Source organism: Platichthys flesus, chromosome 5 (assembly GCF_949316205.1).
Source record: "Platichthys flesus chromosome 5, fPlaFle2.1, whole genome shotgun sequence".
NCBI classification, from domain to species: Eukaryota; Metazoa; Chordata; class Actinopteri; order Pleuronectiformes; family Pleuronectidae; genus Platichthys; species Platichthys flesus.
In genome coordinates this window covers 18,401,443-18,419,112 of record NC_084949.1, presented here as the reverse complement: position 1 = coordinate 18,419,112, position 17,670 = coordinate 18,401,443, and the positions used below count along the sequence as shown (strand labels likewise).

Below are 17,670 nucleotides of genomic sequence, written 5' to 3'. Positions count from 1 at the left end.
CAAATACTAAAATGCAGTTCACATTATATTTGAATGAAGTATCAAGTGTAAAATTTGTACCTACAAGTGAAATCAAGTTTTATAAATTCAAGTTATATCAGCATGAAAATGTGCCCTGTCAGTGATTTATATATGATATCGTTGTAAGCAGGACTATTTCAGAGAGTGAAGGCAGTGCTATAATTATTTACAGTTAGATATAATAATGTAAGCTCTAACTGTCGGGTCAGGCATCATCTTCATGGTCACATTGTAAATCCAGTTGATCATGAGAGGATCAAGATGAGGAAAGAAAAGAGTAGGATCTTCTACATAGCTGTATTCGCCTGAGGTTTTGTCTCTAATCTATTGTTAGATCTAAAATATTGTTATATTTTATATATATATATATATGTATTTTTTTTTTTTTTTAATTTAACATTCAAAGGCAAATTAACAAAAGCAAAAACGTTAGTATCCCCTGGTGTAACAATGCATTATATAAGGGATTAATCACACTAAAGATGGACGACATGACAGCGCTCCAAAATTGGGCCAAATCATCTTGATCGCCAACTAGTGGCTGGCTGCAGAATAGATTATAAACCCTGCCTCATCCATGTTAATGACTGGGACATGGAGCTCACTTAAAAGTCAAAATACACTTTAACTACAAAGATGGCTTGTGTCAGGCACATAGTGATATCTAATGGGCTGACCCAAATTTGATCAAAAGGACCAGATGGCAATGGCCATTATTATACAATAGGTGGAAGTGGACGTGTGGCTTCTTTCTTTATAATCTGTAGGTTTGGAAAAATAAATATATTCATGAGATCATTTATACTTTAGGGAGAGTTTTCACTTTTCTTATATATATAAGACAAGTTTATATATCAAGTATATATATATATATACATATATATATATATATATATATATACTTGATATTATTATTTTCAAGTCAAACTAAGTCACTCAGTCACTGTCATTAGTTCACATGCTTATCTCAGCTTCAAGCCATCTTGTGTTCCCTTTTTTTTAAGTTTGGTTGCAGGGCAATAAAAGACAGGGGTATGTGTGCGAAACCGACCTGCACACTATGTAATTAACTATAAGAGGGGCCTTAACCCTGCATGCCTTTTCCAGTTTTGAAGTGTAAGGATATTTCTTCACTGGAGGTGATTGGCTGTCACGGGATGTTCCAGTATATAAATGGCTTCCATGTTGTGAAGATAAAGTAGATTACCTTCCATCCCTGAGGAGAAACATTTTCAACCGCTGTCTGCACCGGAAAGAAAAAAGGTAATGGATTGTCAGATATAAGGAATTTCTGAATTGTAGCTAGAAAACTTTATCCTGCATATATTAAAAACTTCTGTAGTAATAATGTTGCTCTTTAATTTAATATAGAGTTATTATTTAATTTCAATTATTCATATTTTTATTGCATCTTTTTCCTTATTCTCCTTGCTTCTTTCATTCTTTTGAAGTATTTATAATTATTTCAATATGTCATATGATATGTCTTTGTCTAGACTGAGTCATGATGAAGCTGCTGGTGATCATGTTGTGCCTGCTGGCCACTAGCTTGGCAGCCCCTGTAAGTCTTTCCTCTTTTCTCTCCGCCGAATTATCCCTTTTTAAACATGTAACCTCCACACCACACTACATACAACAACCCTTTTCTCTTTTGAATTATCACACAAAGCTGTTTTCTCTCCGTCCCCTCCTAATCCACAGGTTCCAGGGAGTGAAAGTTCTGAGGTAAGAGGTCATCTGTCTTTGTTTTTCCGTGAGGTCTGCATCTGTGGATGTGTCTGGCTGCCTCGGCATGTCCTGCCAAGTTTTTTGTCTTGTCATCGAATGCGCGGTGTGATGGGCGTCTGACAGAGAGCAAATCATCTTCTTAATTGCACGAGCATGTCTGGAGACGTCTGGTATTTCTTCCGCAGGTTGCGGCGCATGCTAATGAGGCCCTCAGGTGGATGGAGATGTACAGGCTGTACCAGCAGCAGGTAGAAGGGCTTCAGCAGTATCACCAAAAGAAAAAAAGACAAATTTAATTAAGAAAAGATAGAAGTAGAAAATAAAATAAATCATCTGCTCATCAATCTAGTTAGTTTGGCATTAATCATTAATCTGTATTTTCCAGGGAGTAGTTGGAAACCCCTTCATTTCTGCTGCTGATGCTCCTGTAAGTTTATTAATGTTGTGGGTTAAGGTTAAAAATTTGCAATGGAGAGCACACATACGGCACAACACTACTTTACATTACAGAAGCAAATCTGTGAGAATTCAAAAAGAGCTAAATGAGTTTCACTGATGCAGGCTGCTGCTGCACCAGCGTCCCCAGTTGAAGTGGCCCCTGTGGCTCCTGTGGCGGCTGAAGATGCATCAGAGGAGGAGACAGAGGTGAGAGGACACCTTTTATTGTAGGGCAGAGTTTTAACTCTACCGACTGTAGGGCTTTGGGTAAAGAAAGAGCATGGACACCATCCATGTTTATTGTCTGAACCCAATAACGAGGGACACCTGAAAGTAGCACCGCCAATGTTAAAAGTCACTCACATTGCATGCATGTAAAATGTAGTTCCAGATCTAAACCAAGGAGAGTGTTTACCATTTATAACTACCATCAATTAAATCACGTACATTGTCAAACATAAAGCTGAGGAGAATGAAGGTAATTTACAAAGTAAAAAAAACAAAAACAGAACAGAATATTGTGATTTCACTCTTTGAGGCTACTTGTGGATCAAAAACACTTGTCCTCCTGCTTCACTGTGTCAAATCTAGGAGCTCTCCCTTAGAATCTATGTGTTTGTTTCTCCTAAAAAAGATTTGGTATGAAAGGCAGAACTCCAGCATTTGGAAAAGGGAATTAACTCTTGGCTTGACAAGTTTAGCTGAATTTCATTTTCAACCAAATTCTGACGGCAGACGTAATGATTTATCATAGAGCCCTGAGGAAAGAACAACAAAAGATGACTTCACTTGGTGACACAAAAATGAATGAAGATGTTTCAATTCAAATAATCATTTGACAGAATAATAATATTTCTTTGTGATATTAATTGAGGTATATTTTTACCTTGGTAAACTAGTTTCTTGTATGTATGGCACATGTAGGGAAAGCACAGGTGATAACACCATTAATATTTGCTCTGTTATGATCAAATGTCTCACTAAATAATGATGATGGACCTCCACAATACCAGGACCCTGAAACTGAAGAGGAATTTATTTGACTGTTTTTACCTGTACTTGTTTTCTTGTTGATTGTATTTGTCCTTTAAAAAAGAGAGCTGATTAACTAAGTTGAAAAGTAGTTCATCAAAATGATAAAATCTTATCTGAGGAAAAATTCTCTTTACACTTTTATTGCAGTAGTGTACTGGACTTTGGTGAAAAGGGTAAACACACAGGAGAAGGATTTGAAGTTGAATAAGGATCTCATGACTTTCCAGTGATCTTTCAGTGATGCTGGACCCTACTTTTCCTTTAATGGAACTAGTGGGATTTTCCGTTTGACCTCTCTGACCCCTGATAAATGTCTTCTAAACTTTATGCCAACTGTTTTCTCACAGGGCCTTTGTGATCTCCCAGCAAAAGCTTGGACTTGTCACTTGACTAGTTTTCTCACACTTTTCAAAGCTCCTCTGCCACAAAAGACTTTATACATTTGTGCTCCCAGGCCGTGTTGTGCTTTTCCCATCCAAATGTCCTTCAGCCAATATCAGCTGGGATTGGCTGCAGCCCCCCTGTGAAAGGATAAGTGGCAGATAATGGATGGATGGATGGTTCTGAAAACAGACAAAACTATGTGGACTGTCTATGTATCAACTCTAAGTAATTTCCTTTCTATTTCTCATGCTCAGGAAGGGGACGCTGCTCCCAAAGCTGGTGCGCCCGCTGGTGCTGCCCCTCTGAACTCTGACGAGGAAGAGGAGGCTGAAGAGGTGGAGGCAGCTGAGGCTGAGCCAGCTGTGGTTGAGGAAGCACCAGCAGAGCCGGAAGCAGTGGACCCTGCAGCTGCTGCTGAGCCCGCTGTGGTTGATGTCCCTGTAGAGGCTGCACCGGTTGATGCTGCTGCCGTTGATGCTGCACCGGTTGATGATGCTGCTGCCGTTGATGCTGCACCGGTTGATGCTGCAGCTGTAGATGCTGCTGTTGTGGATGTGCCTCCAGTCGACGTGGCCCCCGTGGACGTTGCCCCTGAGGTGGCTGCAGATGTGGCCGCAGCCGACGTCCCTGCTGACGCTGGTGCCGCTGAGGCCGGCGCTGCCCCGGTGGCAGTTTAGGCTGCCGCAGCTGGAATGGAAGCGGATCCTGCTGCAGTGTCGTTATCTTCCCCTTATCTCCAGCCGAAGTGCTCCTCTTTTAGCAGCTAAGACAGAAGCTGGCAGGCAGCGGTGGGTGCTGTAGGTGCACCAACATAGCAGAAAAAGGCTGTGACATGCTTAAAAGAGACTATCTAACCTACAGTATATGCGCTTCGTGAGGCAAAACAAGTGTTTTCACTTCAGAATTGGACAATTAAAGATTGTCTTTGTAATCTTTTGTCTTTCTTTTATTAAAATACTTTTGCAATACTGTGTTTCAGTTGTGATTAATTAGACCTGGAAATATTTAGATGAGGATCATACATCTGCAGCAAGCTCTGTTTAAGTCCTCCCCACGTCTCTTCCTATATTTCTTATTTCTCTCTGTGGCCGACTGTCTTTATTCATTTGTGGAGGTCATGCAAGGAAAGCCCAGGCATCACGATGAATTTCAATACAATACCAGGACACTGACCCTGAAGCAGCAGCTTGATTCACCCGCACAGTGCTCAGTTCAAGTAGACGCTGTGTTTCCACAGAACTACAAACACCACATCAGCCAACAGGGAGAGCCACACAACCACAGGGCGTGAGGCGAGAAGGATCTCCTGTTATTAAGCTACAGCACTTGATACTGACAGAGGGTTGGATTTGATCCCACCTGTCGTGATTCTTATTCAAATAAAAGGAACCGGTGCAGCTGATCTGAAATCTGTAACACCCGGCAGCATCTAATAGGATCAGGGCTGGATATGCCTGAGAGTGCTGAGTGAGCAGGAGAGGCTAATGTGTGTGTGTGTGTGTGTGTGTGTGTGTGTGTGTGTGTGTGAGAAGATAAAATCCTCTGCTGTTCCACTCTCTGCCAGTCAGGAAAATTAGAGCGCGTTGCAGTTCAAAAACTAAAAGTGAACACTGAAAGGTTTCCAGTCTTGTGGATCCATTCTAACCAGTTTATTGAGGTTCGTCCAAACTATGGTTGACAGTTTATCCCTCACTGCTGCGGACTTACAAAGCTGGATGAGTGACTATGCTTCACCTCTTCTCAGCCAAGTCTAATCCACAAATCCTTATCAGGGTCACTGAGACTCTATGACACAGGCAGACTCAATGCTTGTAGGTGTCTGGCAGCATGTTATTATTATTAGCATCTGATAACTGATGCTATAAATCTTCTTCTGCGGTGAGAGGCCAGATTCCAGATCCTAAAAGAAAACTACAGGAGGGGCAAAGCTAAATGTGCTTTACGTCACATTAACAGGAGGAAAAGGTAAGTTCAGTCAGAGGGAACCACACTATTTCGAAGGAATCTTTGTAGCCCCACATGTTTATAGTACAGTTGTTGTGAACAGATTTGTTGAAATTTACCTCTCATGATGTCTGGTTACTTTCACACAGCTGTCCTTAAACACACACACAGAACCAGATGTGTCAAACAAACTATTTTACATTATTACACAGAGGAGAATATTACAGCATATGTGACGTGCTTGAAGATCTATGAGCTGAAAGGGAGGACAGATGTGGAATGATAAACGAATATATACAATTTGTTCCTGTAATATCAGACTGCAGATTTAATTCAGTACAGTTTTAAGGGAGGATATTTTCACATTTTGCTCTAATTGGCAATGCGATATTTGATGCGGTACAATTTGCGCGAGACGTCATTATTTTCTACGCTTCTTATGACACTGTAAATATGGTCTCAAAAAATGCTGTATGACAAATTCTGTTATACAGTGATTTTTTTTTAATCATTGACTGTTGCAGGTTTAAATCCAGTAGACCCACAATCTTTTCAAATGTCTTGTTTTGTCTGACCAAGGGTCCAAATCTCGAAAGATATTTATTATCTCTTTACCATCTATCTATATGTATAATAAATGTGGCTCCCCTGCAACCCTCATAGGTCAAGCTGTGTGGATGGATGGATGGATGGATGGATGGATGGATATAAATTGACTTCTGTATGTGAGTGAAGTCTCCCGATTATTTCCATCAGATCTGCTGCCATGACCACCCCAGCAACCCATCACCACCTCACTGTGGCGCCTCACCCTGCAAAGCGAATCCCCTCTGACAGCAGAGAGGACGAGATGTAAGCGAAACCTTCAAAGACGCGTGTCTCCCTCATTCAAAGAGAGGACAAAGGGTTCATTAATGAGAACCAACAAAGTGCGACTGGTCGTTAATTAACTCTGTGTTTGTTTCAGACCTGCACTTCAACCAAACCCTCACTGTCTGCTCAACGTGAACAACAGCAACAACAGCGAGGAGTAAGTACATGAATGGGGTCAAACAGTGATAAGTGAAGCTCTGGTTTCTATTTGATGTTTTAAAGTCACTTCTGTGAGACCCATTACTGAAGAGACTTTAATTAACGTGCTAATTGTTCCTGTTCTAGGGAGAAAAAGTGAAAAAGGAAATATAGGACAGTAAAGATTAATTATGTCATGATGAAACCTTTTCGCAGAGTGAAGGATGTTTAATGTCCTGTTTTCTTCAATGCACCAATTATCATTCCAGAAAGAAGGAGAATGAGGAAAAGGAAAAAGAAAAAGAAGAGGAAGAAGAAGAAGAGCAGGAAGAAGACAAAGAGGAAGTAAATGAAAAGGAAAAGGAAAAAGATGAAGAAAAGGAAAAGGAAGAGGAAAAAGAAAAAGAAGAGGAAAAAGAAAAAGAAAAAGAAAAAGAAAAAGAAAAAGAAAAAGAAAAAGAAAAAGAAAAAGAAAAAGAAAAAGATAAAGAAAAGTAAGTACATAATTTAGAACAACCTTTCAAGTACTACATGCTGTCAACTATTTAATTCACTCTGTCTTTTCCTCTCTAGACCCAAAGAATTCTTTGTCATTAATCCTGCTGGGAATCTCTATTACCATTGGCTGTTAATCATCACCCTGCCAGTCATGTACAACTGGGTGACGATCATAGCCAGGTAACATCTATAATCTGTGATTCCAGTTGTTTCCCTGCTGGTTTAATGTTTATAGTTTCAGCCCCATGGAGTGTTACTCATATCATATCCTGTGGGAGGCTGACACATATCATTGTGATTTTAGCAGCGAGTCGGCTTTGTGCAGGAAATTATCTTCTCTTTGTGTTAACTCAGACAAGTAAGATTGGCTTCACACCAGCTGTAGCAGTGGCACAACAGGAATTCAACCAAACACACTACTGTTGGCCTTTTCATCTCCAGGGCTTGCTTTGAGGAGCTGCAGGACAACTACTTCATGTACTGGATTGTTTTGGACTACACCTCCGACCTGGTCTACCTGGCTGATATGTTCTTCAGGCTCAGAACAGGTAAATAACCCAACTGACACAGGCTCAAAGTATAGCAAGCTCAACTGAAGAAGTTTCTGGCTGCTGTGCTTGTTCATCATGTTAAGTCTTCAAAGGAAATGATTCAGTGTAAGTGGTGGAGGATGAAATCCACAGTTCTTGGCCTCTACAAAAATCCCCTCTAAAGTTCAGCAAAAGTAAATATGAGCCCTGGAATTTAAAGCAAGTTTATAAATGCACCTCTTTGTGTTACTGTCACTGCAGCTCAGCAAGGAAACACTCTCAAGGAGAAAAAAAACTCAGACTTCTGAAGCCAAATGTATATTGCACAGATTGTTGTGAACAAGGACCATGAATTGTGTCACACATTGCTTACACTGCACTTAAGTAAATGCATTGCAACTTGGTGCTGATACAACAATCACAGCTACATGCATGGGACACAGAATTCTTTCTGGCCAACGTGCCAGGCTTGCTATCAATGCTGTGTTAAACAGAAGAACACAGGAAATACAATCCTCAGCCAGATGAAACCACAGGTTCACTAGTTCGCAATAATGTTTGATCTAATCGGCTAGTGTCTGCCCTTGAGAATTTCTTTAAGCCTGATGTGATTGGCTGGTGTGTCCACTGTTGCATGAACAGATGACTTAACAACAGTGCCCCAATGCAAACACATGACTTCACCACGCTCAAAGGGAATGAGCAGCATTACAATGGAGGCCTCCAACCCACATGTGTGAGTCCAGTTTTACAGGTTACACACTGAAACAAACTTTCACAAAAAACAGCATTCAGATCTGTTTGATGTAATGCTGCACTAAAATGCCCTTTCAATATGCAAACCCAACCTTTGAGCAATTTAAACATTTTGCTTTGCAGATCTGACAACATCTCCCATCTTGGATCTATGGCATTATTGCATTTTTACATTTGAATAACAATGAGACTCTGATCATCAGGAAATAAAGACTGATTACAGCTCACACTAATGTGACCAAAATGTGATCAAAGATAAAACAGAAAATTATATGAGTGCTGACATTCTTTGAGATACCTTCATCACCACTCACGCAGCATGAGTTTGAAGGGGTGATTATCCAAGTGCAATCAGGGGGTGTTTACAGCAGTACTAGGAGTTACTTTAGGTAGGAACTTTTACTTTCTCTGGAACTTTTACTTCTATAAAACTTATGGAGTGTCAACCTCTTTACATGCAGGGTACCTGGAACAAGGTCTATTGGTGAAAGATGAGAAGCTGCTGCGGGATCGCTACATCAGCAGCTTCCAGTTTCGCCTCGATGTTGTCTCCATGCTGCCCACAGACGTCTTCTATATCGTCCTGGGCCTCAACTACCCGGAGATCCGCATCAACAAGCTGCTGAGAATCGGGCGCATGTTGGAGTTCTTCACGAGGACAGAGACCAAAACCAATTACCCCAACATCTTCCGCATCGGGAACTTGATCATGTACATCCTCATTATCATCCACTGGAACGCCTGTTTCTACTTCTCCTTCTCCAAGTATATTGGTTTTGGGGCCGACGACTGGGTTTACCCGGCTCTGGATGATCCAGAGCAGCCTGCGTTTGGACTGCCCATGAGGAAGTATGCATTCAGCCTCTACTGGTCCACAATGACCCTGACCACCATCGGAGAAATGCCACCACCAGCTGTGGATTCAGAGTTTTTCTTCCATGTGGCCGACTTCTTAGTTGGAGTCTTGATTTTTGCCACAATTGTAGGAAACATCGCCACCATGATCTCCAACATGAACGCTGCCCAAGCCCAGTTTCAGTCCCGAATCGACAACATCAAGCAATATATGCGGGTAAATGGCCTTCTTCTTTCCATTGAAATGTTGAAACAGTATCATGTCAACTGTCTTTTTAATGTGCTTTCTTTTCATCGAAAGGTTCGAAAAGTCAGCTCGGAGCTCGAGCTGCGAGTCATCAAGTGGTTTGACTATCTGTGGAACAATGGTAAGGCGCAGGATGAAAATGAGGTGCTGCGGTACCTCCCAGACAAACTAAAGGCTGAAATTGCCATCCAGGTCCACATGGCGACGCTAAAAAAGGTTCGTATTTTTGCCGACTGCGAGGCTGGCCTGCTCATCGAGCTGGTGCTCAAGCTGCGGCCTCAAGTCTTCAGCCCCGGAGACTATATCTGCAAGAAGGGCGACATTGGGCGCGAGATGTATATCATCAAAGATGGGAAACTGGCAGTCGTTGCGGACGATGGCGTCACGCAGTTTGTTGTCTTGGGAAGTGGCAGCTATTTCGGTGAGATCAGCATCCTCAATATCAAAGGCAGCAAAGCAGGGAACAGGCGGACAGCCAATATCCGCAGCATCGGATACTCAGACCTCTTCTGCCTATCCAAGGACGACCTGATGGAGTCTCTGACCGAGTATCCGGATGCTAAAGGCATGCTGGAAGACAAAGGCCGGCAGATCCTCCTGAAAGACAATTTGATCGAGCTGGACCCCGCTAACATTTTGCCTGAGGTGCAAGAGCTGGAGGAGCAGGTCAACAGATTGTATAGCACTATGGATTTGATGCAGACAAAGCTGAAAAAGATTCTGGGAAATTACAAGAGCGCAGATAAAGCTCTGAGATACCGCATCACAGACCTGGAGCGCCTGACGGGAGAGGAGGTAGAGGACGAGGATGACGAGGAAGAGGATGTAAGAGAGGACGAGAAGGCAGTGACAGGGGAGACGAAGGAAGAGGAAAAAGCAGAAGAGGAGGAGAAAAAGGAAGACGAACAAAAAGGTGAAGAGGAAAAAACAGAGGAAACTAAAGATGAAGATGGAAAGAGTGATGAGGCAAAAGAAGAGTGATAAAGCCTCTACAGCAGAGAAATAATAATCCACAACTCTTAAAAAAATATATTATGTAGCCACAAAAAATTATTTCTTACTGAATTTGCTACTTGAGACTGATCATTAAAACAAACTCTAGAGATGAACGGGAAACTTGCTGGGACTTAAAGTGCTTTTTCATTGAATGCATATGTACATTGTGAAATTAAAGTATTGCCAATGACAATACTGACATTGAGTTCAAATAAAGTTTTGTCGTCATTTGTCCTTTATGTTGAACATAGATTTCCACAAGTTGTGTGCTGACAAAGCTACTGCTGTTCCCAGGCCTGCAGTAATCACTGCTGGCCACACGGGGATAGTAAAGGATTAGCAGGTAAACACATGACACACAGTCACTCTGCAGCGTGTGTTATGAGTCATGGAAGCCTTGAAAGAACTTCAGAGGCTCTGTGGCTGCTGCACAATCTGAAAATAACCAAATCAATAACCAATCACGCAATTGTAATGGGGTGAAAAAAGAAGATTGAAGGATAAAAGCTAGAAAAGTAAAAAACTTGGGGGTAAGTGAGTAGGGAGGTGGTCAGCTTGAATTTGATCTTAGTCAGATTTTGGCTATGGTCATTGGGAAGGATGCTCCAAGTTGGTGTAGCTTTGTGTACCACTATGTCTTGTTTTGACCCACAACAACGCACAAAAACTCAAACCAAAGGGAAGAGTTCCTATTTATTTATTCTGTAGAGAGACACCACTGAAGATTTCTTCCATTCAAATGTGTGGGTGTTTCACATCCAGTAGGTTGGACACTTTTATCCTCTCAGCTGCCGAGCATGTAACGATTTCACATCTCTTGTGTTGCCTTGGCCCCTGATAACTCAGTGACTCCAGCAGGTCCAGGTTCACCAGCTCTGATTCGTTAATCAAGGAATTAATATTTGCTCATCTGAATACCTGACACAGAGGTGATATGTTGGTTCTCATGCTTCAACTTTCCGTCATTCTCTGAATTTTTATAGTGACTGTGCGTCACATTCTCCAAGTAGAACAATGTGTTAATTAATGAGGAGCATATGAGAGCAGATGGTGTGTTTTGCTGCAGTGCATACAAAACAATTAACAGTAGCAGATCTTCACATCAGAGCAGCTAAGAAAATAAAATGTGGCATTTTTGCTTGATAAATTATCTTTTTTGTCAGTCAATGAATTTCATGGACACTAGTTTGATTCAGAGCAAATGTTTCATTGTGACATTTCCTCCAGTCTTTACGTTCTATTTTCTTTGGCATATAAGCATTCGTGTCAGTGTTAGCGTAAGTAAATTATCAAATAAAATTATAAAACATACAATCAAAGCCAGCAATCTTTGACACAATTTTACAAATTATATTTTTTTAGGATGTTCAATATCACTCCTTTAATTATGCTCTCCTGTCCATCCAACTATGTGCAATATAACTTTTATTATTTCATGTAAAATATCACATGCATTATTATGGTGGACAGAATTATATGAATATAATGTGCAATCTTACGATGATCATCCTGTGCATTATTTGCCTGTAATTAATAATTTCCAAAACGACATACACAATTGTTTAGAATTGTAGAGACTATTTCTATTTTGCATCAGTTTTCCCCTTCAAACCCTTTCATTTCTCTGGACCGACACAGAAAAGCACAGCCAACTCTGTATAAATATTGATGTCACACAACGTGTTGTCAGGAGCTTAGCAGTGATAGCCGGTGAAAATGTTTTCACAGACCGGGCACGGGGGAGTGATGGAGCGCAAGTCGTTTTTCCCGGTGAAATTGCCCCTATAAGGCTGATTTCCCAAAGGATACGTGTCTCTGTGGGATTCAGCGCCCAAGGGGCTCACCTATATTCAGCAGCATTAGCACAATAATCATCCACACTGGAGTAAAAGGGTTATTTATTACATTAACTACTGGTAATGAAATGTAGCAGAAGTGAAACTACTCCCACCTATACAAGACTACAACTTCAAGATAAACCTTGGCTGTAATTAATGACGCTTTTATAGATGCTGCAGTTCTTTGGGAAATTACAAAAAAATAATAACATTTATTGGGCATTATATTCTCCGAGTTATCCCCATTTTGCCCAGTGTGCTGATTCAAGAAAATACTGAATATTCACAGACTTGTCCTGGAAATATTTTTGTCATCACAATGGCCCTCATAGGGTGTCCTGTGTAGAGATACATTCTGGGTATTTAAATGTTATTTTCATAGCACTTTGGCATTTAATTATGAAACGTAACCTAAAAACACATACAATTCAAAGTTGTGGATTTAATTCCATCATCATATAGTCCACCAAGGCTTTATCCTTTGACAGTAATCTGATTTTAACTGTACAAGTGTCCTTCACACACACATTAATACAGCTTCCAGAAACTGCTGCAGCCTCAGTAGTGCAGTAATTACAAGAGGAATGGAAACATGCAACTTCAGATGCTTCAAGGGTCCGAACCAAAGACTTTATATAAAGATGGACGACTCGAAGGCCCCTAAAAAGCTGAAGTATCCTGATTGCCCCCTGGTGGCTGGCTGCAGTGTAGGTCATAATCCCAGTCTGATCCGTGTTGGTGGAGGGGAGATGGAACAAACTAAAGTGACATATATTTTTCTCAATTATCATTTCTGTCATTTTCGGTATACTGGAAGGACCTCGCTAAACAGTCTGTGGACAGAAAGCTCTGAGAACTGAAGTGTCTTCTACTGTGGTATTGTTCTAAGGGACATTTACTTTTAGCTTCGATCCTAACATGTGGGTTCATCAAATTACTTAAAGAGTTAACGCTGCTACATTTAACGGCTGCCGATATGTTGATAAATCAGTAAAAGTATGAGACATAACTGAGGAACATGTGCACAGGGATAAAGGATCTATTTCAGTCCTTCTCCCACCACTGTTCATCTCTGAGGGGAACAAGTTATTTTAAAACATATTGTCCACCCAGTGTTTAAAACTACAGCCATAACCTAAAAGCTTCTCTCCTGCCCCTCGCTTATTGGAGCAATATTGATTTATTCTGCCAATACCCTGCTGAGCCTGCTTTCCCACAGGCCTTTCAGGTCAACACTAATGGGACGTGTGGGTTTCACAAGTATTATGTGGTGAAAGTCATGGTTTCACAGTGTGAAGGTTCAGCACATGTCAGTACAGCAGAGGCACAGAGTTTTAGAAATTAGTAAACAAAGGGAAAGAACCTTTTATCGCTGGTGTTCAATTTAACAAATATTAAATCTACCTCCAGAAAGGAGGTTATGTTCTTGCATTCAGAATTTTGTTGGCCGTTGACAGGTTTAAAAAAAAAAAAAAAGTACTGAGCAGATATCATAATCCTTGAGGATGGATGCAGTCTGGGTCAGGGAAGAACCTATTACATTTTGGTGCAGATTAGGGGTCAGTTCAATAGATCTTTTTAATATTGTTACAAAAAAATCTATGGATCTTGATGAAAAAAACAGACACATTTACTGATGTGAGTCTGTGCAATTTAGTGCAGATCCAGATACAACTCCGGATCTAGTGAATTTGAGAAACCTGCTGGGCCCTGGTGGAGGTATGAACGCTAAGATTTGCCATTGCAGTTATCAGATAGATCATTATCTGGACCAAGAAAGATTTTCAGAGGAACAGTCAATATTCAATGAAAGTTGCTCTGTGGTGTTGTTTTGGATGCAGATTAAGGAGCTGAACAAAAAAAGCTTGTCCTTCTGCAAGTAAAATATATCACTGGTCATGTTAAACAAGGTTTCATCGATAAAACTGCGATTCTGAATCTGTGTCAACATGTTGTAGCAGCACAAACATGACCTCTGATATCCTCTAATTGATTAGTGTGTGAGAGTCCGTTGTTAGTCCTAGTTCCACTTGCTTTGCACTTTAACACTAAAAGCATGAAGTGGGGCTCTCACATGATGATCCTCTTTTCGGGAGCGTAATGTTCAGCTGTTAATGACAGGGGTGAAGACTAATCAGGAAATAATTGAAGAGCCATTCTCTTTCAGTAGCAAAGAAACTGGTTATACATCTTGAATTGATTAGAGAAAATAGCCCCGAGCCCTGACACAGGGTCTGACTCACACACACAGATGCAGCTATGACAAGAGCCGCCAAACGTGACAACCGAAGCTATGTGACTGCTGCCCTGATATTTTTTTAATAAGCTATAAAAAAGAGACGAGCGTTAGTGTCAAAACATGTTTTTACCTAATGACGATCAAGTCTCTGTTTTGCAACATGCACGTGTGAATGACAATGAGCTCACAGCAGCTAATTAGGTAAAGAACAGATCACAGCCTGACTCTGTGGAATAATGTGACACATGCAAAGGGGTTTTTGTGTTGAGATATATTTATATATCCACAGCACAAATGTATAAATATGTATTGTGTGTATTCTGTAGTTTCTAGTTTGTCAATACACATCAACAATTTCCAAATTCCTCTGTTGTTGTAAACATTATACATTAAGTAAGCTTTTCAAAATTAATTCATACTCGACCTGTTCTTGTCAATATCAGTCTTGGTCATCATAAACAGTCAAATTCTCTTCGATCCCTTGTGAAATTATCAAAGTATAAATATTTGTCCACAGTGTTCCTCAGAGAGCAGAGGTTACTATTCCCATCAGTGCACCTGGATCGATTCCTGGGAGCTGTACTGCTCCGGAGCTACAAACATTTGACATACAAAACGACTTGAAAGACCTAAAAATGCGGTCTTTCATTTTTCTAATCCTTTTATAAAATCAAAAGAGGCTTATAAATGATGTTACTCATCTGTGATTGGTTTGTTCCCAACTCCCTGATGCCACAAACGTACACCTGCAATCTAAAAGGTTGAGTTTCCCTCAAGTTAAGCTTTGAATATATATCACATATCGTCGTGTGCATTATTTCAATCTCAACATAAAAGCCTGGCTTCCACTTCTCTAAAAATAAAGGTTGCTCAGATCGTACAGTGGACGCCTGGAGAGCACCTCAGGGTTTCTAATAGTGATCAAAGACTTGTGTTAAAGCCACAGAGATGATTTCCATGCTCTCTGTCAGTGGTTACCTCTATATAAATGGCACCTTATATACATATAGGATCCCCTTTCCTGTGAATGTAGGAGCTCTCTTATGTTTTCTCATAGGAAAAACACTATTTTGACATAACATCAATACTCATATTCATATGAATATCCATGAATTCCAATCAATGTTTAAATAATGAATATGTATGCCCCAGCGCAAATTGTCTTATTATTAAATTGATTTTATTAACTTATCTAATATATTTATTATTAATGCCAATGACCATTTTTGGCAGCATTTACATATCCCTGGGGAAAAAACTTCAAAATTAAGATCTGACTTTCAATCTGCATCAACGTGGAGGACAAGAAGGCAAAAATCAAAACTCAAATGACAAAGTGTATATCAAAATAAAATGAACAGTTCTATACATATTCAAACACCAACCTATGAATGTAATTAAAGTAAGAAATAAAGATATATGAGTACCAGGGACTGGATACATAGACTTTGTTGATATATGTATCAATTCTTCATTTAAATGTTGAGACATATCTTATCTATTTTGAGATATACCTTGAGTCTTATCAGCTTTACCTGTGGCTTCGACCGTCTCTCTTAAAAGTTCTGTTGCAAATGACGTACGACAGAAGGAATAACCAACAGTTAGGTGGTTATAATTCAGCTGTTTTTTCCTTCAACTGTTTGCATTGGTCGTAATTATTCATTGTTGTCAGTGGTTGCAGCTACATATGGTACGTTTACATTACTTTATTCTTTATGTCATCTTGTAATGATTTAGTTCTTTCAAACATACAGTACTTTAACAGAACTTGGGAAATATTCTTGCAATGTTAAAGAAAGTAAAAAAAAGGAAAAGTCTCTGAGTCGTCCAGTTATCCAAATCTGTGCCAAAGTGTCACGGTTTCCGTTCAGTCGTTTTTGCATACAAACCAACAACACAAACCACCAACACACAGATTGGGGTACGAACTGAAATCTCATATCTAAATGTATATGTACCGTCGCTCATTTTTTTCATTCAAACTCCCCTTAAGTTTAGAGTGCTGATCAAAAAAAGGAGGTGAAAATATACGTTTCGGCGAAAATCCACTTGACTCTAAACTGGAGTCTTTCCATATCAACTGGAAATGTGTTGCTTCAGATGATAAAACATGAGTCAGGGAGCCTGTTGTTGGGTGGGCATGTTCACTGAATTGATTGGAGTTGATCATCCATGGAAGAAGACACTGTAACCCATGCAGAGGTTACCATAGCACTGAAGGCTATGGGAGCAGAAGAAGGAGGTTTATCCGATGTGAACAGTTGGATGACTGGAGGGGACCTCACCTGTTAGCTGTGAATGCTGGCGTGACAGAGAAGGAGAGAGCCACGGCCACCCGAGCACATTGGCTCAGCACTGAACATTTCTTTTCCCTCTGGTGAAGAACGAGGAGGATCCAGGACAATGAGAGAAGCAAATAAGGCGGTGGCTGAATCCACCTTAAGATCAGGAGTCAACATTTTACAGAAGTGGAGAGTTCAGCATGTGGAACAGCATCAAATATTTTTAGAGCACAGTGTAACGTCTATCTGCAATGTCAGTTATTTGCTGAAGAGGTCAGACCATGAATGCCTTTGGAGGCAATCTCCCTTTATTTAGACAAAATCATCGCTTTAACAAGCTAGCAACAAACTTAAGGAAAGGGAGGCTAATATAGAAAAACTGGAATGACTCATGTACCTCTCCCATCAGTAAAACATGAAAGGATGCAGAGACATATAGACGTGAAGACGTGTAGACATGGAGACCGCGAAGGCCGAACCGAAATTCAACGTTCTTGTCTACAGAGGCTTTCCACATCGACGTTGCCTAGCAACACAGCTGAAGTTGGACATGATGAGAAAGTTCTAAAGCCCCATGTTTTTTCTTAACATGTGTGTGTCGTTAGCTGTTAGGTGGAGTTGAAGTGCGATACTCGAGCGTTGGCCATCTCGTTGCTTGCTGGCCCCATTACCTCTTTGAAAAACAGTTTGTCACTGAAGCCGGGAAGGATCCACTCGCTGGAGCCTTTGTTAATCAGGGATGAAAGGACACTTCTGTCGGACACATCTGAAAGAACCTACGAAATGTCAAGCCGCTGTGACACAATCCATCTTTAAATGCAGTCTCCTAAGGATGGGACCACTGAAATGAGACACTGCCACCTAC

At 40.6% G+C, this 17,670-nt stretch overlaps 2 protein-coding genes across 2 annotated transcripts; both read left to right on the top strand.

Moving 5' to 3' along the window:
* The first annotated feature begins 1,528 nt into the window (after window positions 1-1,528).
* On the top strand, window positions 1,529-4,448 carry enam (enamelin). Its single transcript, XM_062387063.1, has 6 exons — window positions 1,529-1,582; window positions 1,723-1,746; window positions 1,935-1,997; window positions 2,135-2,176; window positions 2,311-2,394; window positions 3,861-4,448. The coding sequence occupies exons 1-6, from the start codon at window positions 1,529-1,531 to the stop codon at window positions 4,281-4,283; spliced, it is 690 nt and encodes a 229-aa protein (XP_062243047.1). The 3' UTR covers window positions 4,284-4,448.
* A 722-nt stretch (window positions 4,449-5,170) lies between these two features.
* Window positions 5,171-11,014, top strand: cnga1a (cyclic nucleotide gated channel subunit alpha 1a). Its single transcript, XM_062388887.1, has 8 exons — window positions 5,171-5,571; window positions 6,307-6,402; window positions 6,518-6,580; window positions 6,831-7,055; window positions 7,135-7,239; window positions 7,501-7,607; window positions 8,807-9,417; window positions 9,502-11,014. The coding sequence occupies exons 2-8, from the start codon at window positions 6,317-6,319 to the stop codon at window positions 10,426-10,428; spliced, it is 2,124 nt and encodes a 707-aa protein (XP_062244871.1). The 5' UTR covers window positions 5,171-5,571; window positions 6,307-6,316; the 3' UTR covers window positions 10,429-11,014.
* The last annotated feature ends 6,656 nt before the right edge of the window (window positions 11,015-17,670 follow it).